Below are 16523 nucleotides of genomic sequence, written 5' to 3'. Positions count from 1 at the left end.
CTCATCAACTGATGCTCAAACATCAGAGCGTTCGATAGCTTAGCTATCTCAGACTATGCACGTAAAACACAAAGTACACTGGACTTGTGAATTGCATGTAAGTGTTGAGCTTTGTGAGGCTTGAATTTTATAAGGGTTGGGTTTGTTTTGTCTTTCAAGAGAATTCTATGAATTTATTTGTGCTCATGTCTGTTGGTTTCTTTGTAGATGGTTTGCGGGTGATACGTGTGCAAGTGCCTCAAGTTTCTCCTACAAGATGTGTTCCACAAATCCAGCAAATTGGGTCACCTTCGATGACGAGCCACTCTTCCAGTCGCCTCAGAAATCGGTGGATAATCAAAGTAGTTGTAAACCAAATGGCCTTAAACTCAATCTGTCTAGTGTGCATGAGTCTTCAAGTAGGTCATCTTCTACAAGCAGCACACCACTCTCGTCTCCTGTAGTTGACTTCTACCTAAGTCCTGGACCCCCCAGCAACTCCCCACTTACTACACCTACCAGAGAATACCCAGGGAGTTCATGCATCCCAAAGTCTGGGATTCACATCCTTTATCCCATCCCTGAATGGCCATCAAACGTTAACCTTCCTCCATCACCCAGGATTTGCTCATCCCTAACCTCACAGAAACCGAGCAGCCTTCCTTTGAACGCCTCACCTAACGACCATCCAGTGAAGTCTTCGGTCTCCAGTACAACAGATGAAGGAAGCCCGAAGCTGCCAGGAAGCTGTGAGGAGTTAGGGGAGTTGTCATCGGCACCGGAGCACTTCCCGTACTTCCAGAGCGACTGTGCTTTTTCCAGTCCTTTTTGGAAGGAAGGATGCTTGCTCAGCACATCACCAGCTAATGTTAGCACGCACAGGAAGGACAAAGCACTTGATAGGAGCATCTGTCAGCCTAAAGACAAGGAAATTTGCCATGACCAGAAAAGCCTTAACCAGGGCTCCTTCAGCTACATCTGTGAGAGGCTCGAACACCTGCAAGCTGATAGCTGTGACGCTGCAGGAAACCTGCCCATCTCCAGCACTCAGGCATGGCACAAGCATTCCCCCTCCATCCCACGCAGCCTCTTCAGGAGCCGGAAAGCAGATGGGTGGCCATTCATGCTGAGGATTCCTGAAAAGAAGAACATGATGTCGTCTCGACAATGGGGCCCTATCTACCTTAGCGTCCTACCTGGAGGTATACTACAGATGTATTATGAAAAGGGCCTGGAGAAACCTTTTAAGGAATTCCAGCTGCAGCCACACTGTAAGCTGTCTGAACCCAAATTAGAGAGCTATAACGTCTCGGGAAAAATCCATACGGTGAAGATCGAGTGCGTGTCTTACACAGAGAAGAGGAGGTATCATCCCAAAGTAGAGGTGATCCATGAGCCAGAGGTTGAGCAGATGTTGAAGCTGGGCACCACAGATTATAACGACTTCACTGATTTCCTCGTGACGGTGGAGGAAGAGCTTATGAAACTTCCTACCATTTCCAGGCAAAAGAGGAATTACGAAGAACAAGAAATGACTCTGGAAATAGTGGATAACTTCTGGGGGAAAGTCACTAAGGCAGAAGGAAAACTCATAGAAAGTGCCGTCATCACGCACATTTACTGCTTGTGTTTTGTAAACGGAAGTGCTGACTGCTTCCTAACCCTGAATGACCTGGAGCTCCAGAAGAGGGACGAGCGTTACTTTGAGAAGGAGAAGAAATGGATTGATATTCTTGATTGCCATTTCCATAACTGTGTTAAAGTGCAGGAATTTGAGCAATCACGAATTATTAAGTTTGCCCCCCTGGATGCCTGTAGGCTGGAACTGATGCGTTTCAGGACACAGTATAATGGGCAAGACCTTCCCTTTTCTGTGAAGGCTGCAGTAGTGGTGCAGGGGGCATACATTGAACTTCAGGCTTTTATAAACATGTCTTCAACTGCTCTGCTCCCAACACGTTTACCTGCTGTGAAATACTGTGAAAACGTTATGATACGCTTTCCTGTTCCCACGCAGTGGGTCAAAGCACTTTGGACCATGAACCTCCAAAGGCAGAAGTCCCTAAAAGCGAAAATGAATAGGAGAGCGTGCCTTGGTGCTTTACATGAGGTTGAATCTGATCCTGTAATACAAGTCTCGGTTGGAACAGCAAAATATGAGAGTGCCTACAGGGCAGTTGTGTGGAAGATAGACAGGCTTCCAGATAAAAACTCAAGTAAATAATTTGGGGCTATAAAATGATGGGTTTGGGTGCACCTCTTTGTCTTCCATCAGCCTCCGTAGTGTAGGTTGGTTGTTATCTGTGTGGTGGTATTGTCAGAAGAAGAGTAATTTTTTAGGACAAAGAAAATATAACCTTATTTATTTTTTCCTAACTTATTTGATGGAAGCAGTTGTATTATTGTCAGTAATCATAACTGCAGTATCAAGGAAGTGGATCTGATCATTCTGAGCCAGCCTCAAGTCTGTAGTAAGAAAGAGGGAAAGATTTATGCAATAGCAAAATGATCTGCCTACCGAGTATCACACAGTTAATAGAGAAGGTGGTATTGTAACTGTTGGGTCTTGGCTTTCTAGCATCACTTAAGAAACGGTAGGTATGATGCATAACTAGAAGGCAGGGTGGCCAGACTTGCTGTAGGAAGTTGACTGTGTTTTTGCAAAGGCAAAAAAGGTGTCTATTACCTCTTTTACGGGCTTGGATCTTGAGACTGTATGTTCATGGCAATAACCGCACTGACAAAAAATGCCTCCCACTTCGTTCCTCTTTCTCTCTGGTGGTGGCAGCTCACTAAAAAACTTTATGGAAAAGAAAAATATTTACATGGTTTAAAAAAATATTTACATGGTTTTAAAATACCAGTTTTTAATCACGTTACCAGATTAACAGCCCTATATAGTACTCTTCTAGCACACAAATTCTTGAGGAATACAGTATTCTGCTTCTAGTGCTGTAAAGTGAATTTGATCCTCTGCTTAGATAGGCATTACACGTATTTGAGGCTTTGGGTAAGGCAAGGGCATCTATTGAAGCATTTTGCCTAAAATATTGGTAAAATCTGTACTTTTAAGAAGAGGGTAAGTGTGTAGTATTAATAAATGGGTTGGCCTGGACTAACTACCTCTTTAAAATGTCTAGAAAAGATTCTGCCTTCTTAAATCCTGGTTTCAGGGCTGCTAGTAGTGAGCTGACATATGCACTCCCAGGTTCTGACAGCTAGATGTGTGTTGGTGAGAGTTAACATTCAAAGCTATTTTAATAAAAATACTAAAGGCAAAAAACTCCTCCCAAGGATATTTTGTTTCCTGATTTTGAACTAACTGTAACTTACACTTAATCTGACCTGTTGTGTAGGTAATTGAGATTTTATATTTTTACAGTTTGATGTTTGAATTCGGATCGGTATTTCAGTGACAGAAGTAGCAGATTGACAGAAAAACTGAGGCAGAAGCAAATGAAGAGGGGATTAGCCTGAGCCTATATATAAACTAAATAAATTGATTTTGGTGTTAAAACAGCATTTGAAAGCATCCTATAGCAACATGCTAATGCGGCAGTTGTGAGAGTATGAGTTATTGCATGGCTACTGGCCGGCGAGCTAGTATTTCTGCTGATGATGTTGCATAGCTGGTCCCTTTTGTGTGCAGACTATGTTGTGCTTTGGCAATGAAGTCTCTTGAGCCTTGAGCACTTGTGCCTTTAGATTTCCATGGATGAGGAACAGCACAAATACCACCGTGGTCAGATTCAGAAATGATGTTGTGTTAATGCCATCTCTATTTTTCCTCCTCTTTTGCTTTGGAAGAATCTGTGGTCAGCTTGGACCTGTGGCTAATGCCATATAGTTCCTCCCAAATTGGCTGAGCCCTCCCTTCTACATGCAGCTTGTTCCCCAGATATCTCATGCTCCGCTCAGAGAGGATGCTGGTGGCTGCCAGGTAATGGGCAGCAGGAGAGCAGGAGAGATGCGGCATCGGCAAATGGGCTACCACAAGGCAAGGAGCCCAGCCACAACTAATGGTGGGGGGAAGAAGATTCTTCAGGTATTCAAAATCTGTAGATATGGGTGTCTTGCACTCAAGGCTCAAGGATTTGCACCATGCTGCTGTGATCTATGTGTTTTCCCAAGGCTTATGGGACTGACTGGGTAGCTTTTAATATTCTTTGCTATTTAATGTAGGTTTGCTTCTGCAAAATCAAGTCAGCAATTTAGTCAGGCAATTTTAAAGAAGATTATAAGTCTTCCAAAGACTTTAATTCCCTGCAGTTCATTCACCTTAAGATTTGATGTGCACAATTAACTTCAGATTTATATATTATTTGAAAGTAAGAACTGCTTTTTGTGGCATTTTACAGCTTTACGTTATTTTCTAGCAGTAGCTTAAGCTTTTGACATTTGAAGAATTCCTCTGGCTGAGCTCTGCAAAATCATTTGTATCCTTGAAATGTTCATGCCTTTGAAAAAACATTTTGGTAGTAATACTGCCCAGTCGCATTTTAAACCTCTCTATCAAGTTTTCTGTATGCAGTTAAGAGTTTAAAAATAGAGTTGGCCCAGGGCATGCCAAAAATCTGGAGGCACTCAAACTAATAGAAATATGTAAACTTTCATCATGCGTTTACTGCAGGGAGAAAAATATGCCAAGGCTTTTGCTTTCAAAAAGCCTTTGTCCAAGGCTGCTTAAAAAAAGAAGGGAAAAGCCTACAGTTATACTGTGACTCCATTTATAGCCATCAAAATATGTTAGTATCCACTTGATTCTACTCAAGTGCTTCTTCGGAAGGGTGGTGGGCAAGCGAAGTTCATGTGAGCTGTGAGATAACCTGGGTTTTTAAGAGCTGCCTGTGCTTATTCAGGTATTTAAAAGGAGAATTTGGAGCCAGAGTGTTAACATTATTAAATAAAAAATTAAAAAGTCATAGACTTTGAAGGGTTGAGCCAATGAAGTATTTGCAAATTGAGTCTATGTTTGTGAAATCGGGGCATCGTATAAGGAAATGTAGATCATGTTACGATTTCAGCAGAGTCTTTGCACTGGAGAAGCTGTATGCACCCGAGTTGCCCAGGGAGCTGGGGAGAAACTAGACTTGGGAATGCTGTGTTTTAATCTCTTGCTGTGTAAATTTGTGCTCAGTGGTGTTTCCTGCTAGGACACCTCCATCCTTGGGCCACTGTGTAAAGCAACAGTTCCTCAGATGGTTATTTCTCCTCTTCTTCTGCATCATGGAGCCACACTGAGGAAGCAGTGATTAAGCAACACAGAAATGGAGCCAGGGGAGCTTGTGGCTGCGGGCAGCCCTGCTACTGCCTTTTGGCATCTGAGCATGGACTCCAGTGTGTGGGGTGATGTGGGTCCCACCAACCTTCAGCTGCTGCTTTCCTTAGTTTCTTAACTGCCTAGGTGGAAACACCAAGCCATGACTTTGCCAGATGGGCTCCATCCCTGCCCAGCCACCTCTGGTACCAGCACCATTGCAAACTGCTCCTTGGTCGTGGTACCTTCCTCCTCCCCTATTTCCTATGCATTTCTCCCAGCAGGTTGGATAAATGCACCCATTTATAAATAGCTGCAGGAGTTGTTTACTCCTAACAATGCTCATGTAAATCTGTTCCTGGTCATTGTTGATGTTCTCATGTTCAAAATAAGACTTTTAGAACTGGACCTATTTTGGCAAAAATAGAATTACTACTTAACTAAAATATCCAACACGTTTTTTTTGGACTAAACTGCTTGGCTTTATGACCCTTTCTCAGATCAAGGTTACTTGAATGCTCCTCAAAAAGGGGAAGCAAGGGATAAATAGTGCGAATAGATGCAGTTGAAGTTAGATTATTAATGGTTTGTGAAGTGCTATATGAATGCTGAATGACAATTTGAATCTAGTTTCATAGTTTTACTGATCTTTTGTTTGTTTTGGCTTTCTTGTTGGTATTCTTCAGAGGATGAGAGCAAGAATTTGCAACATTTTTAGGAATGTTTTTCCAAAATGAATTCCAAAATGAGCCAGGTTTTCAGATGTAAACCAGTCAATGTAAATTGACTTGGGCCTGTCAATTCACAAGACACCTAAACCACAGGGCTTCTGTCTCCTAAGTTAGCTAGTAAAAGCTCAGCTCTTCCCAAATTATCTGGTTGCCTTTTAGGAGTGATTTTAATTTCATCAGTCCAGGTGGTCATGTCTCCGTGATGCCTAATGGGGCATTGCATCTGAATGTGTCATCTTAGCTCAGTGTACAGACTTACACTGTGCCTTCTCCAATGCGCTTGTCTTCCCACACCACTACCTTCTCTCTGTTTCTGGCCAACATTTTGCTTTTTCAGCATGACAATTTCTTTTGCAAACGGATCTTGTACATGCAGCTTCTCTTTCTTCTTCTAACTCCAGCGTAATAGGCCTGGGAAGCAATAGTTCATGGAGCAAAGATGACAAGGACTGGTCAGCTTCAGGTGAAAACTAAGGCAACGCTCACAGTCTTCCAATGTGTTGGTTAATCACTTTGTTGGCTGACAGCTGATGGGAAGAAGTTGCTCCATGCTCCATGGCCCAGTGGTGGGCAGAACTTCTCTGCAGCGAAGTGGTGAGTACCTCCTTCTGACACTGACATTGGTACGGGAGATGGATGGGCTGGGGGAAACCCCGTGTTCTGGGAGTAGGCAAAAAGGTCCAGTGGAGGCCACTCCAGAGGACCTAGGGCAGTAGCCTTACCCAGACCCCAAAACTATCGTCTCTGCTTTTGCAGGTTACCACCTAGGGGAAAGGAAGGACCTCAGAATTCATCAGATCCCACCACTGAGACCACTTCATGGGTGTCGGTTAGCTGGAATATAAGCCCAGATATTTTTTAAGGGCTGTATGGTACTGAATCACAACTGTGCCATGTCTCACAGAGGAACCCTTAGCAGCAGACCGAGAGGAATAGCCCATTTATGCCTGGGCTCAAGTGGACATCTGTCATCCAACATTTACCAGAAAATTCCAAGCAGTGGTTATTTCTGGTTTCCCTTTCTGAGAAGACAATTTTCAGACGATTCCCATTGCTACTAGTTTCTTCATAGGCTTCCGTCTCACAACAGGAAGATGCTGAATTTTATCTCCAAAAGCCCTTAGATATACACCATTTTCCTTCTACCATGAATGGACTCCAAACAAGATATTGCTGCTCTTCGACAAACCCTTTCTCCTCAGATCCTTGTTCAACTATCACTCCAGAGGCAGAGTGTGCCACTTTACTGGCCAAGGAATGATGTGCCACCTAAGGTTGTAACCCCTGCTATTTTCTGCAGGATGTTTCACTTGTGGCTGATGTTGTGCAGTCCGCCCATCCCAACCTAGCAAACAGAACAAAGACCAGGTCAAGTATGTGTGTTGCCATGCTGCATCCTGGCACCACCACGGGTGAGTGGAGCAGGTCCTGGGAGCCAAGAGGAGCACAGCTCAGGCAGGCTGTGGTGCCACAGATGGGATGAGATCTCACAGTTTGGCTCTGGAACGTGGTGCTTCTTATGGCCTCCTTCACAGCTTCACCACAGCTGCCGCTGGGATGATGACAGATTCAAGGATGGAGAGGCCCACCTCAACAGAGGCTCGTTCCATCATGTCCAGGCAGTCTGGAAGAGGGACTGTAGACTAAGAGAGTGTTAGTGCAGGAGAAATGGGCTTGGACACAGGAAGAGACAACCAGCAGCAGATTGTGGACAAGGATCACATCACAGCGGTATACAGAGCTGCCTGTCACTGTGTTCATGAGTGATGAAGTGCCATCTCCTTCTCACACTCGTTTAGTGCTCCAGCTTCATTCTCAAGGGGTTGGCAAGTGGTTGTAACACTTGTTTCTTTATTCCCTCCTCTGTTTCAATAATAAAGTCCCTAATGTTATAGTTTTACCCGTCTTTGTGTATTGTCTTATTGTCCTGAGACTTCAGGCACATGCTGTGTGCCCCTGGCATTGCACTCCTTTGTCTAAGACCTTTATAGACTTGCAAACTTGTGCATTAGTGTGTTGAAGGACCCTGCAGTGTGCTCAAAGATGTGAGTAATGTCTTGCACATGCTGGGAGCGCTCATTTAGCACATATCACTGTCAGTACCTCCTGCTCCACCTCCACACCAGCCTTGTTGTCTAGCTGCGTGGGGGACTCGGAGCCTCATGCACAACTGAACTGAGCAGTAGGCTATTACATGAAAAGGAGGTGACAGTGCTGCTGCTTTTGGTCATGGGCCATGTTTTGGGTGGTGGTTGTCAGTTTTCAAGTGTATGAGGGTCGTAAAGCATTATGCCTTGACTGGTGCGGCCGGTGGGATGCACAGTCAGCAAGGAGGGGTGAAGTTCTTCCCATCTCTCCAGCCTGTCTGTCTGGGTTTGGTGATGGCCATTGCTGGGCATCTACTTCTCCCCACTCACCTTAAAGTTGTACTGGACATATTTAGTCATAGAGTCATAGAATCCCAGACTGGTTTGGGTTGGAAGGCCCTTAAAGCTCATCCAGTTCCAACCCCCTGCCATGGGCAGGGACACCTTCCACTAGACCAGGTTGCTCCAAGTCCTGTCCAACCTGGCCTTGAACACTGCCAGGGATGGGGCAGCCACAGCTTCTCTGGGCAACCTGTGCCAGTGCCTCACCAGCCTCATAGTGAAGAACTCATTCTCAAAACTCAGGACCTACACCTTTTATAGATCTGCCCTTGCATTTATGAATGCAAGTTGTAGTACCTCTTCCTTCAATTTCTGTAACCAGTTCCTTATTAGCATGTATTAGAGCCGTGCTTTGGTAGAGAGAAGCAGCTAGTCCCACGTGGGGAGTGATTGCTTGGCCTCATTGTGATATATGTTTCTTTAGGAGACTTATGGCCAGTGTTCTTCATGGTGCAGGATTCTAGCTGGTGTGTGTAGTTATTTTCTGAACTCCAGTCCAGGTTTTCTATGAATATTACAAGTAGTTATGCAAAGAAGCAGCATTTAGTATAAGGATTGAATGTGATGTACTGCTGGAAGCAAGCCTTTGGGAGATGCTTGTAAATCAGCCTCATACAGAGTCCAGCTGGTGAAGGACTGCACTTGCCCAGTGACATGCCCCTTGTCTGAAGTGGTGGCTGTAAATGCTGCTGTGTTTCTGTGTGTATGCCTTTGGGGTCAAACTGAGCAGAGACAGGAACACTTGCAGTCAGCAGACAGCTTTTCAAGCTACTGATTATTGTTGTTATTAAACATGGAAGAAAGAAGGGGGAGAAAAAGAATTGGAGACCTCCCCATCTGAAGTCTAAGGGCTGATAATCCAAAGGACAAATCCTATTCCTTTCTCTCCATCCCTCACCTTTTCTTCCAGGCAGTCAAGTGTTAACTGTGCTGTTGAGTATAACAGCAAGGAAGAGAGAGGGAATTATTAATTATACTAATTATATACTTAGTCAAAAGGAAACCAAAATGTTAAATGTTTTAGTGAGTATGACTAAGATTAAGAATAATTTTGTGCTCTTTAAGCCTTGATTTTTGGGGACCCATTGACTTTATGTCGGACTTGGATTGAAATCTGGAGGATGGTTCATTGAATTAGACTTTGTCCTGGTGAATCGGAGACACGTGTGACAGAACTGTGCCCACCAAACCACTCAAATGTCAGTGATTTCCTAAAATCAGAAGTGGTTTGGGCAGGCTGTGAGGCAGGTTGCAGGGACAACCTGCACAGACCCAGCCTAAGACTTCCAGGAGCAATGGAGAGGTAGCTTTCTAAATTTAGTTTTGCCTTACGAAATGCCACATGAGCCTGTGGATGTGGAGTGTCACAGCGATTTTTCCCATGGGATGGATATAGATCAGTGTCTGATAACTCCAGTATTCATTCTGATATGAAATTGATTCCTGTCACTGGAGAAAGCCAGCACATAAAGAATGGAACTTTGAGATGCCACTCAGCGTAATGGATGAAAACCAAATCTACACTGCCAGGCTTGCCTTTGACAAAATACAGCCAATCCTTTCTCTGCTTGTTTTTTTCCTGCCTGCAGCCAAATGGTAGTCAGTTGTCTATGCTGATGCTTAAAATCCTGGAGAGGAGGAGAAATGCAGAATTACTACGTTTTGCCCTGAAGAATTCGGAGAGGCAGCTGCAGTACAAAGGATTCTTTTCATTATATTGTAGTGTACTGCTTTCATGCACACAGCTAGCCCACTGACCTCAGCTTCTTTGGAAAGCAGGTTTTTCCCCCTGGTGTTCCTGTGTGCCAGGAGAAATGCTTTCCCTTAACCATTGCCACATAGAAGAAACGCTACAGCAAGTGATCCCCAGGATCTAAGGCTGGATTAAAGTAATTTAGAATATACATGGGCAATCCTCCATGACTCTGCATTATAATATGGCAGTTACTTTAGTAATACTTTTCTTTGGAAGAAATGGGGTATGTTCTTTTCCCAAGCTAGAAAAGGAGTCCAGGTAGCCCTTATCCTGGCTTGGGATCTGTCTTGTTTGAGCAGCACTTTGAGCAGCACCTTTATCTGCCTGCCACAGACATACTGTAATAAACGATGTTACAAAAGACAGCTGTAGTTCTTTAAATAAACACTCCAGTACAATTCCTATAGCAGAGAGCTCTGGAAAGCGTGGTTGTTGGACACAGCCTGGCTAAGCTGGGGCCTTCCAGGTTTTATTTTTCTATGAGAGTAAGAAAGACGTGTATTTTTAAGGGAAAACTGAGATTCCTCCCTAATTTAGCAACCAGTCCCTAAGGTTTATAATTCTATTCTTTCAATCCAAAACTGGAAGGGTCTGGTAAATCTTGTATCATTTAATTTGTAAAACAGCAATGATTGTGAAAAGTGTGCTGAAGCAGACAAACAATGAGGAAGGGGCCACCTTATGCCCAAGTAGCAAAAGATTATAGACAGAATAATCTTGTATCATAACGACAGCTCTGCATTAATAAAAGATAGAGCTGTGCTCTCTTGCTAGGAGATTAATCTTGCACTGTAAGCAAAGAAAAGATAATTAACTGATGGTTTGTTTTTTTTTTCTTTCCCAAGGTTCAGATCATCCACACAGCCTGTCTTACAAATTGGAACTGGGATCAGACCAGGAAATACCGTCTGACTGGTATCCATTTGCTACTGTCCAGTTCGTTGTTCATGATGCCTGTGCCTCAGGAACAGAAGTCAAGTCACTGGGCATAGAGAGCGATCTGCAGCCCCAGAAACACGTGGTTCAGAAAGCTTTCTACAATTGCCAGGTATTTTCAGGGCTATGTTTTCAGTGCTTTCCTCCTCTTCTTCCTCCCCACTTCCCCATACAGTATTTGCAAAGTGAGTGTGCTTTGCATTTTAAACAAACCTTGTATGTACTTTTGATAATGACTTTGAGCAAAAGAATCATTAAAAACTAATTCATTGTCTGATCAAAGATGATGTTAAAAAACAGAACTGCAAACAGCGTGGTTTTTCCTCAGCTGAGCTATTTTTAGGAATAGTGGTTTTGAAATGTGTTTGGTCTGGAAATGTTTTGATTCTGTGTCAAAGCTTTTCTTCATGCTATTGCTGCAGTTCACACTTCCAGTGCCCAATTACTTGCTAATTTTATGTGGGTGTTGTTTTTGTTTTTTAACTACAGGTTGAAATTGAAAAGAAGTGGATTAGGCTTGATGGAGAAGATCCAGATAAGGCTGGCAACTGCCTCATGCAGTAGAAGAGGACAGGAGGCACCGACATAGGATGTTAGCAGGCATCAATTTACATAGGAAGTCCTATTGTTAGAGCAAGCGCAGTGACCTAGTTTAGGATAAACATGGTCATTTTTTTCTTTCTGCTTTTGGGTTTGATTCTGCAAATCAGTACTCGTTTGACTGGTCTGTGTTCAAGTAGACTTCCTGTCATGGGAATACTGGTATGAGTAAGGTCTCTCTTTAAGGAGTTGCAGGATGTGAGCACTTAACTGACTGATTCTAATATATTATTTTCCTGTTTGGTACCTATGACTTGCGAATGATCTCATACTCTATATTGAAACCTAATGGCACTACTCAAAGAGTACATGTCACTTGGACAAATAATATTCAGCAGTAAAACCTGCCAGAGTGCTTATGTGCAGACCAGCATCTGTGTAAGGTCCAGCAGGACCAATTACATTTTTTAGTGGTGTCTGAATATTGAAGTCCCCCAAGTTTCTGCTCCTCTCAATATATGTGAACAGAACAAGTTGTAATATTACTCTCGACATGAGTTGGAAATAATACTCAAATAATGAGTTGGAAACTGGGTGATTTCATTGGTAAAAATGGGAAAAGTTCTTCTGCAATAATATTCTTCATTTTTCTGTGGTTGTGATTGTTTCCTCCTCAGCACTTCATGGCTTCACTCAAAGTAATCTCTTGGGCAAAAAAACTTATGGCAGATGTGATTGAAATTTGTGTTCAGGCATTAAACAAATCTTTTTCACTACTGCAGCAAGTGAGACAAGGGGTGGATCCCCAGCAAGCGTGCATCAGTCCAGGCCCATTTCATTTGATGAAGCTTTGAGTATTCATTTGATGAAGCTTTGAGAATTTACTCCAGGGGAGGGTTTTCCTACAAACTGACGCAATGGCTGGTTGCTGCTGTTTGCTCTGGGTCTCCTTTAGGATGCAGGTTCCAGAGGCTGGTTTGGAAACTGCCAGAGCTGTTGCTTTGAGTAACTTTTAAGACAGTCTTTTCCCTGCTGTGACACTTCAGCAGGCAGCTTGAGCTACTAATCCCATATCAATGTGTTAACTGTGTTTTCAACAAACTACTGGCATTGAGGGAAAGATTTTAATGCTTCCCCTCAGCCATTCTGCCCTGTGGCCATTCTGCCCTGTGTCATTTTCTGCAGGCTGTAATTCCAGGTTGGAAAAAATCTGATACATTCTAAAAATGCCCCTGATACCTCTTTTTTTCCTGTATTTTTCCTAAAATTATCCTTCCTTCAAACTGAAATTAGTGGAGAAGAAAAACATAGTAATGCACTAAATCTTCCTTTATATGTTATACAGCTTGTAACTGTTCATATGAACACTGTGTAAAAATACAGATCACTGTGATTCCCCAAAAGTAGAAATATGTGGGATATGCACTGAGGAAAATTACCAGTCTGAGGAAACAGAAGGCCATAATATGAACCTAGTTCATCACAATAAACTTTTCCCCCCTATTTGGAAGCTGGGAATGAAATGGCTAATAAATTCTATAGTACACCTGAGGGCAGGTTTTTTATGGGTATTGCACTGGCAAAGCCCCAAATAGACTATTACAGTATTTTGACTTCTCTATATATCCCTTTTTATTAGCAGATTATATTATTATAAATCTAAGCAAGCATTGGAGTGTAATAGTGATCCGAGTATGTCTCAGCTGTCACATCCTCCATTGCGTTTTGACTTGAGAAGCCATTAGCACATTCAAGTCATGTTTGGTTTCTTTTATTCATGTTTAATTTTTGGTTTATATACTTCTCAGCTGAACTGAGGGGCACAGTGGTTGCCAGGGCAAAGCATTTGTTCATAACATCACAGCAGAACTCTGCAGATCACTGTAGTTCATGGTTATACTAGAGCTACAATATCTGTTAACCTCTTCGCTTGATAAGGTAGAGGAAGCAAAATACATGTTGCTGACACCTGCACTAACCTTAGTCTGAGGTTGGCTTGTTTTGATTGGTATTAATTGAGTAAATCTGCTACCAGTGGTTGTTGTCCAAAGCCTGTCTTGCCCAGCTGGCCCCTATTTTCCTGTTTTTAAAAAAGAGGGACATGCAGGCTAGTCTGGGATGTTTTCACCTTGGAATCACCATCTGCAGCATTCATTCTCTGGGCATTTAGTACCTGGTGGTGTTATGGATCTTGCAGAATCAACAGCTACTTTTCTTCTGTCAGGTGTCTGCTGTACCATAGAATGGTTTGGGCTGGAGGGGACCTTAAAGCTCATCTAGTTCCAACCCCCTGCCATGGGCAGGGACACCTTCCACTAGATCATTTAGTGTTTGGAAGCCCAGACAGCATTGACCCCTTAAGATACAAGCTATTGTTTTGAATGGCCTAAGTGATGAACAGCCACATTAAGAGTCATCTTTCCTGCTAGTGAGTGTGTATTATATTTGGTATAGTGCAAATTATCATTCAGCCTTTTTGACATAAAAGGTCAAGCTACAGCTTCATCTCTATTGCAGACTCTAGGATTTCTATTTGAGGCCTGCAAGACTCACCATTTAATTGGAATTGGATCAGGATCCCAGGGAAGTAATTCCACAGAAATACTGCCACACTGAAGGAAAGTTGCTCTGTTTAATATATGGCTTTCAGTTTAAACCTGACAATTAGTGCAGCCCGAGGCTGAGTAATTACTCTGCTCAGTCTCAAGCTGATGTTTGTATGCGTTGCTGTCAGAATATTTAAAAATAGGCTGCAGTTTCATGAAAGAAAGTTAGGGTTGTCTGACATCTCCCTCCATCCCCCACCAAGTTCTGACTTCCTATGCTATTGCAACATGCCAAAGAAGAAATACCCTAGCTTCCCCTTCTTTCTGCATTGTCTGATGCCCTGGAGTATAACCTACTGGACAAATATTCTCAATGTTTAAGACTCATTTGCTAACATTTTCTGTGAACACTAGAACAGGTGACAGTAAATGTACTGGCTTTGATTCTTTAGAAATCAGGGATATAAGTGGCCTAACTAATTTTGGGAGGGAAATGGAGATGAGGAACAGTTGCTACAAGCTGTTGTGATGCTCAGTGTCCAGCTAGCAGAAGGATCAGAGCTTTAAATAACCCATGACGTACATTGGCATCATGCAAGGCACCAGGTTTCACACATATCTGATCTCTGCTTCCCACAGCTACCCCACAGCTACCCCCTGCAGTCACTGAAATGCTTCCAACTGCTTGGGTCACTTAAGATGCTGACACTTCTTTCACATTTTCTACAGGGCAGTATGTAGATATTATCTGTGTTTGCTTCACAAAGGACCAGTAGGGTTTGGGATATTTTCTATTTTAAACAGAAATCAATGAGAACACCTATTTTTATAGTGTGTTTGCCTTATTTACAAGTGTCCTATTTGCTAAATATGACAGCCTTTATCTTTGCATTCATCTTTCTCGTATGATTGTGTTACTACTGTAGGTAAATGGTACTTGATGTAATTTTGGATTCAAACACCCATTGAAGTCAATGGAAGTCTTTTAACTGACAAAATGGAATCTGCATCAAAGTCCCTCAGAATAAAGGAGAGGCAAAAGAAAAGGAAGAAAGAAGTAGTGGTAATGTGAAAAAAAAACCCACAGAAGATTCTTGATGCTAGTAAGTGAGCAACCTGCAGTGCTTGTTTATTCCAACCAGAAGAGAGCAAATAAGAGATGTTACTTGGTATCAAAGCTGAAGCTTTGCAGTGACTGGTAACGACGGTCCAGCTGCCCCTGTGTAGCAGCTCTAGAGGAGTGAGGATGATGGTGCACTCCATTGAACATGATGCCAAGCTGCTCTCATGCTTATGCTCCTTGCTTTCTTTTCTCGTCTCCAGATTCCATATTAGTTATCCAAACGTACTTTACACCTGAAAATGTGTTTTCATGTGTTGCTTTTAGTTGCATTTATTTTACTTGACGGGCTTCTTACTGGTGCCCAGACCTCTATTTTACATTCATTTCTCTTTTTATTGACTAGAGTAACTAACTGCTGCAGTTAGTAGTCCTTAGATATAATCTTGATAACTCTGAAGCAGTGCTGTTATTCTTAATGGAAAATATAATTTTATTTGGGTCTTTTGTCAGTATAAGTATAAACAGGTCATGTTGATAATCTTGTAATAACGTTCTGTAGATTGCATATTGATTAAACAAATAAAGTTATGTTTCAAACTAGCAGTTTCTTGCTCCTCACTAGAAATCTATCAAGCTTGTTTTATATTTCCTATAATTAACTGGTTGTCTCATGTCATAAAGTATTGCAATTTATTAAAGAGTGGTTCTTGTCTGCGTGTGAGTGGGAGATACCACTCCTCATCTTAAGTAAAGCTAGTTGCAGAAAGCTGGACAACGTTCTGCGCTATATTCCATTAATGATCATTAGTGGCAGGCCCTTTTCCTGCCTTACTTGCATAACAATAGTAACTCAAAGAATACCCTGGGTTTTTTTCGTATTGTGTACTTCCTCTGATCTTTCTGGGATATTTGAGTATAATACAGCAACAACTGTTTTAAGACTCACAATTTTCAAAGTCTGTTCTTGAAATGAGCTGTTACTAGGGAAATAGTGAAGCATCGGTGGGGAAGAAGGGGAATAAGGCAGAGGTTTGTGGGCAGCATTGGAAGAATGGGTTTAAAGTATAAAATAACCATACCATGTGTCCTATGCTGCTGCCTCTGTAGCAAACCAGACAGCTATTCTAGGAAACACTGGGAAATACAGTTACTAATAATTTTAACTTTATTGGTGTTTTATCCTTCAGTGAGCAAATGGAAAGCTTTAGCAGAAGGCATCTAGCAGAAGTATAATCCCCTTCCAGAGCTTAAACAGTTTGCAATGTTTAAAAGTATAAGTGAACAAT

At 42.4% G+C, this 16523-nt stretch overlaps 1 protein-coding gene across 5 annotated transcripts in view; it reads left to right on the top strand.

Moving 5' to 3' along the window:
• STON1 (stonin 1) overlaps positions 1-15837 on the top strand; it is a 36882-nt gene extending 21045 nt beyond the window's left edge. For 4 of the 5 annotated variants that reach the window (XM_030499198.1, XM_030499197.1, XM_030499196.1 and 1 more), the window contains exons 2-4: positions 208-2195; positions 10998-11200; positions 11578-15837. In XM_030499198.1, the coding sequence (XP_030355058.1) occupies positions 257-2195; positions 10998-11200; positions 11578-11652 (2217 nt within the window). In that variant the 5' untranslated portion in view covers positions 208-256 and the 3' untranslated portion in view covers positions 11653-15837. Of the gene's footprint in view, positions 1-85; positions 98-207; positions 2196-10997; positions 11201-11577 lie in introns of those variants that run through there. The other variant, XM_030499200.1, reaches the window with a different exon arrangement.
• The last annotated feature ends 686 nt before the right edge of the window (positions 15838-16523 follow it).

Source organism: Strigops habroptila, chromosome 10 (assembly GCF_004027225.2).
Source record: "Strigops habroptila isolate Jane chromosome 10, bStrHab1.2.pri, whole genome shotgun sequence".
NCBI lineage: Eukaryota > Metazoa > Chordata > Aves > Psittaciformes > Psittacidae > Strigops > Strigops habroptila.
The sequence above is the reverse complement of the archived record's forward strand: the minus strand, read 5'-3'. Positions and strand labels throughout refer to the sequence as shown.